At 37.6% G+C, this 6379-nt stretch overlaps 1 protein-coding gene across 1 annotated transcript; it reads left to right on the forward strand.

Moving 5' to 3' along the window:
* The first annotated feature begins 4086 nt into the window (after positions 1-4086).
* On the forward strand, positions 4087-4990 carry LOC133870836 (protein GLUTAMINE DUMPER 5). Its single transcript, XM_062308074.1, has one exon. The coding sequence runs from the start codon at positions 4210-4212 to the stop codon at positions 4777-4779; it is 570 nt and encodes a 189-aa protein (XP_062164058.1). The 5' UTR covers positions 4087-4209; the 3' UTR covers positions 4780-4990.
* Positions 4991-6379: the final 1389 nt, after the last annotated feature.

The following is a 6379-nucleotide window of genomic DNA, read 5'->3' on the forward strand; positions in this document are numbered from 1 at the left end:
CTGCCTCTTATATAGGCCTAAGTGGCTTGCCCTCCCCTCTAGGGTTTCAGGAATTTTCATCGGTAATATGTTATTATTGTGGAGATACCCCCCCGGGGTTTGTTAGGGGAGGGGGCGCATAGTGTGAGCAAATCGTTACGTGAGCTGGTGGGGTTTCTAATTAGCTGTTGGAGGTGGTATTTCGGTGAGGCTGCATCCTAGTCTTTGTTGAACTATTTGGGCCACAGGTTTTCGTGCCCTTCAGGCTTCAATTGTCGGTCATCGGCCTTTTAGGTCTTTCGGCCCCAGGCCGCTAGCCTTCATAATACTTTTTGGCAGGTGGCTTTTCTGACAAGCGTGATAGAAGTTCGACCCTCCAGGAGTTCCTCAATTCTTTTGAATGACTTGGGTTAATAGTCATTCATACGAATTTGTCTTGTAGGTTCGTCGATAGTCCGGTCCTTCAGGAGTCTCTCAATTTCTTTAAATGATTTGGCTTGGTAATCATTCATAGAATTTGTCTTGTAGGCCCGTTGGTAGTTCGACCATCCAATATTCATGTAGTGAACATTTTTCATGTGATTAAACACAACCAAGACCCTCTTCATTTCATGTTTCGGATTAGAGTTTACAATCTTATAGTGTATATCTTGCCATATTATTTAAAAGTTTAGGGTTAAATACATTTTTGCTCCTTGAATTTTAACATTTTTTTTTTCTTCATCTGTTTCACTTTCGATCACAAGTGGTACCTCGTCTATGGGCATATGTACCCAAATAGTATCTCTGTCCATTCACTGTCAAGAAAACTAACGAAATTCCACGTCAAGCCAATCAAAACTTGACATATGTCATATATCTCATTAAAAATTGTAATTCTAAAAGTCAAGAAAAAAATAACTAATTTTTTTTTTTTTTCAAATGAACTTCTGAATATAATATACTTCCTACAATTTTGGTTAAAAATGCGCTTTTAACCTATAAAATCAAGGAATCAAACAAACTCTCCATCTGTGGGGGCCATATAGCGATTGAACTGAAAAATTGATCGAAAATATCTTATCCACAGCCATACAGCACATAGAGAGCATAATCTAAAACCTTGCCCACGGATTGTCCTCTTAGAGATATATAGTAATAACATAAATAGTAAATTTTCAAAATTATAATAATAAAAAGAAAAAGAAAATCGGCTTGTATCTAACATATTCCAATCGCTAGTAATTTGCTATTTTAATTGCAAATAATTTGGATAATAAATATGTAGAAGTCCTTATGAAACCCACACGTCCGAACAAAATAACAGATTGTCTGAAATCTACTCGAACAGACAGATTAACCCCATATTAATAATCCGAACAACAAAATTAATAAAATCTGAATCGATCCCAGATAAAGAGATGTTTGATGTGGTGATTTCAAGCCAGACACTAGCAAATCAAATGGCATAGCCAATGATGAAATTAAAGGAAAGTCACGTTAGCTTTGTTGCCTCTTTGCCCACAATTGTTATTCTCTTTTATCGTTGCTTAATCATTGTGGTTGCTTTAAATCCACTATGCAAACATCTCATCAAATTGACACAAAGTGCGCTTTAACTGTTGCCTTAGACAGGGACTCAACTCAAGGCAACAAAGATAGTGCCTCTACGAATATGGATATAATTCCAACTATCACAACAACAACAACAAAAAAAAAAAAAAAAGAAGAAGATGACATAATTGTAGACACATATATACATGAGTGGAGGCTTAGAATAATAACTCTCTCTTTTCTTTAGATCTTTTAAAGAGATTGTGAAATTACTGTTGCTAATTGTTTTCTTAAACACCAATCATCTCCATCTCTTATCTCTCTAAAACCAACCATGGCATTCTAGACACCCTAGTGGAGGTTTAGAATAATACCTCCCTCTTTCTTTATATCTTAAAAGGCAAGATTGTGAACTACTGTTGATAATTGTTTTCTTAATCACCAATCATGCCAAGAGAACAGATTGCCTGCAAACGATATGATCACTCCTCTTACTTTACTGCAATTTGCAGATACAATTTTAGTCATGGCGCGCTCGGCAAGCCATATGCTTTAGATAGAAAGAAGATTTGGTTACTACATGTTTTACTTTAATATCTTTTAAAAGTTGATGCAGCCGTTCACGCTATTATGTCACGTCAGCTACAATTAAATTTAATTATTTAGTGGTTGAAGTGGTGTCATGTGCACTTCTAAAACTGACATGACAGTCCATTCAACAATACCATTATGTCAGCCACAATCAAATTTGGTAATCACATATTAAACCTCCTAAAATTAGGCCTCCCTTAGCTATTGAATCGGCCCAAACTGGTCCATACTTAGTACAATCTCAAATTGACACCCACTGACAATTAAACCTATAAGCCGATTGAACATTAACAATCTAAGGTCAACCTAATCCGACCCGATTCATGTCGGTCGGACCGATCTAAGTTAGGTCGGCCAGACTTAGTTCGACTCAGAGAAACAAGTGCACTGGACATAAAGAGAAGTTGCATCTATTATATCTTAGCCATTTCCATCTAGACTACTGACATCACGTTATTATCGGGGAATGATGAAAGTGTATCCAAAGGAGTGGGGACTACAAAATCAAATTTTGTTAACCCTTACCCCCTCTCTCTCAACTATCAGAGCGCGGAAAATCACCCATTAAAAGAGAAAGAAGTATAGTCATTTGGAGGCAGCTCATTTTTCTAGTCAAACACTCTTTCTTAGTTTCTTCTTCAACCTACTTTCATTTTTAGGGAAAAAATTAACTCAAGCATCAGAGTAACTCTCGCCGACTCCCGACGTAACACTTTGAACTTACTTCCTTCTTGTCTTATATATGCTCTTGATCGAATGACTTTGGGGCTGATCAATTGGTTCTTCACCATATATGATGGTGGTTCAATGTATGATAAGTTTTCATAGGATGATCGATCCTCTAATTTTACGTGTCGTGTAAATGTTGTCTTTCTAAAAACAAAAGAAAAAACAGAACAAGTGAAGTTAATGTGATTATTGATTACCCACACTATTACTAGGAAAAGACTAGAACATCATGAATCATGTTAAATAGGGTCCAAACGTAATGGAGTTTATTTGAACCCCTCTCGCAAAGCAAGAGGGGAAACGGAGGGCCACGATCACTCGATCTGTCCTCACTCTCGGGCCCACTTGCACCAACAACTGGTCCAATAATTCCGATCCCCACCAAGGCACCAACTGTCCCAACGGGGGACACCACCGGAGCCACAAGATTCAAGTTTTAAGCGTATGATCGAGACTAATTTAGGATGAATGAGTGACACTAGAAATTATATTATTATTTTATTTTGTTGATGTTGCAAATTTACAAAGTTGATGGACCAATTATTATTAAAAAATTAATTAGTATTGTTACGTCAATAAAATGAAATAGTAATAAAATAAAAGTGTCGTTTTTAGTATTACTTGTTTACAATACAATCTTTTCATATTTCAAAATAGACAATTAAATATTTTTTATTATCTAAAAATATATGAAAGTTTATTTTTCTATTTGTTAACGTGTTTTTTATGGTATTTTTTGTTTTTAGTTTAAAAAAATATTCTGGTGTGACGTAAAAATGAATAACTGTTTTTAAGGAAAGCTCTGGTAAATGGTCAAAATTTGATGCGACGTGAAAGGAAATTCGGGCGTGAAACTAGGTGGAGTAGATTTGGCGATGGTGGTAGGCACTGCAAAGGAGTTGCCCGTATGGGACCAGGGACAGACAAGGGCCGATCGTAGACGAGAAGAGAGGTGGTCGACAGTGGACCAAAGTTTTTTATAGACAAAAGCATTTTTTTTTTTTAACGCAATCTCAAACAGTCAATTAGGTAATTAAAAGACAATTTGGTGAAGCTCTTTCTTGACCTTTATTGGCTAAATTTAGATAAGAAGAAACTTTTACCTTAAGCTGCTTAATTAAGATGCTCTTAATTAAACAACACTACAACAGCAAAGGCCAGATCCGTGACCCCCACGGAAAGCAAAAGCAGAAAAAAGAGAGCTCCTCTTGCTTTCCTTTATTTTCCCTTTGCTATAAATACAGCCTACCCCCACCTCTCGCTTCTCAAGCTCACATAATTCTCAACACCCCCCACTTTCCAGTTTCCCATAACCCAAACGCCAGCTCTCAAAAACAAAAATTAAAAGAAAAAAAGAAAAAGAAAAAGAAAGGAAATATGATGAGGAGCATTGCCAGCCCAAGCGCAGCCTCAAAGGCTTCTTCTTCATTGTCACCAACCCCATCAGTGTCAAACGAGGTACAGCCTCAGGGACAGCGGTCGCCGTGGCACTCTCCGGTGCCGTACCTCTTCGGAGGGCTTGCCGCGATGCTGGGTCTGATAGCGTTCGCGCTGCTGATCTTGGCCTGCTCGTACTGGAGGCTTGCAGGGCAGTTCGAGGAGAGGGAAGGAGGCGACCGATCCGACGAGAGAGATTTGGAGAGCGGTGCCGGCGAAGGGAAAGAGGGAGAGAACTCTGAGGGAAAGGTGGTGAAGGTGTACGAGGAGAAGATATTGGTGATCATGGCTGGGGACGTGAAGCCCACGTTCTTAGCCACCCCTGTGTTCGCTAAGGCAGCTGCGTCGTTTGGTGGTGGGAATGATTTGAAAGGCGAGAACAAAGAGGGAGACAAGGCAGATAACTGTGAGACGAAGAAAAAGGAGACTGGCGAGCTTGATGATCACGCTTCCAGTGAAGAAAATGGAGATTCCCAGGAGACCCCAGAAGCCCAACATCACAGCCAGTGATCGAGCAGAGCCGCTTGGTTTCTTTTTGTTCTCCACTACGTACTCTCCAAAGAGAGATTTTGATGAGAGTGTTTTTCCCTTTTGATCATTTTGATCTCCTTTTCTTTTTGGGTTTTGGATTTTTTTTTTTTTTTTTTTTTTTTGCCTTTAGTCTTCGAGGATGTAAATTTTCCTGAGATTGAATAGAAGATGGCAGAGTTTTCTCTTCCCAGTTAATTACAGACAAAATTCACAAAGAAATTCTTAAGAGTTACAGTTGGCCAACCAGCCTGCGTTTTGTCAGTCACCCACCTGCGTTTTGTCAAATCTGGAAATTTAGGGTTTAGTACATTGAGCATTTTAGGAAAAAGCAAGCAAAACCAGTGGATCACAAAACAAAAAGCGGTAAATCAAAACAACAATGAGCCGAAGAAACGACGCAGCTAGGAAAGGGACAGGCATTATTTATTTTTAATTTGTATTCTCAGTTCACTGACATAAACAACAAAAAGTATTATGTATTATTATATAATATGATCTACTTCGATCTATTCATGCCAAAAGCATTTATTTAGATCACACAAAAATCAACTCCTAGTGGAAGTGTTGCCTTAAAAAAATATTGAGAATAAAGGATAGAAAATGACAAAGCACATATTCGTAAGGCGCCACATAAATAATTAAATAAAAACAGCTATAGTGTGTATTTCATATTTCCCTTTCCTCCTGCTTCCTTGAAATTTACTTGTAAACAGTAAAATTTGAGAAATAGGGTTGATAATTTTTGACATAATTCGCAAACTTGATACGAACCCAACACGAAATTAAAATATTAAGTGAAAAGTCTGACATATTTAATTAGATGGGTCAGGTTAAGATTGATCTATATAGTTTATATTCATACATCAACACAATTCGAATCCAATACGCGACACAATGACTTACAATTATTGACATAACTTACGGATCCGACACGAATCCAATACAAAATTGAAGAGTTATGGTTGAAAGGTTTGAAATGTTTAATTAAATTAGTCGGGTTAGAGTTAATTACTTATATAGTTTTATACCCATATCTTAACACAATTCAAATTCGACACGATAACACGAATTGACACCATAAAAAGGAGGAAGTTACCGAACCTACCTCTCTAATCAGATGGACCTGATAATCCTTATATAATTTGACCAGCCTAATTTTTAAAAAAGTCTTCATTTTTCTAGCATGAAAAAGACGTGTCACCAAATGGCCAGTTTTCTTGGGATGCAAGTGGGAGATGCGAATTAAAAGCTTCACAGCATTAGCTTGTTCAGGAAGGCAAGGTGTAAAACTAAGCTGTCTTTGCAGATGCGGCGATGCGAAACCGCGTCCGTCTAAATAATAAATTAATGAGTTTTATTACATTTAATAATTAAGGAATGGATCGGAATTGATAATGTAACCCACGAGTGTAAATTAGCCTCTTTGACAGTCAGCATCCACTTACGTCTGATCACCGTGTGATATAGATCGTTGGATTAATGGGTAGATGAGCTTCACATGTATAACCTGATGGGTCACTCACCTTCTATATATGTCTAATAAGATAATAATGGCAGAGATTTGGTGTTATTAGCATTA

The sequence above is a fragment of the Alnus glutinosa genome, chromosome 6 (assembly GCF_958979055.1).
Source record: "Alnus glutinosa chromosome 6, dhAlnGlut1.1, whole genome shotgun sequence".
In the NCBI taxonomy this organism is placed as follows: domain Eukaryota; kingdom Viridiplantae; phylum Streptophyta; class Magnoliopsida; order Fagales; family Betulaceae; genus Alnus; species Alnus glutinosa.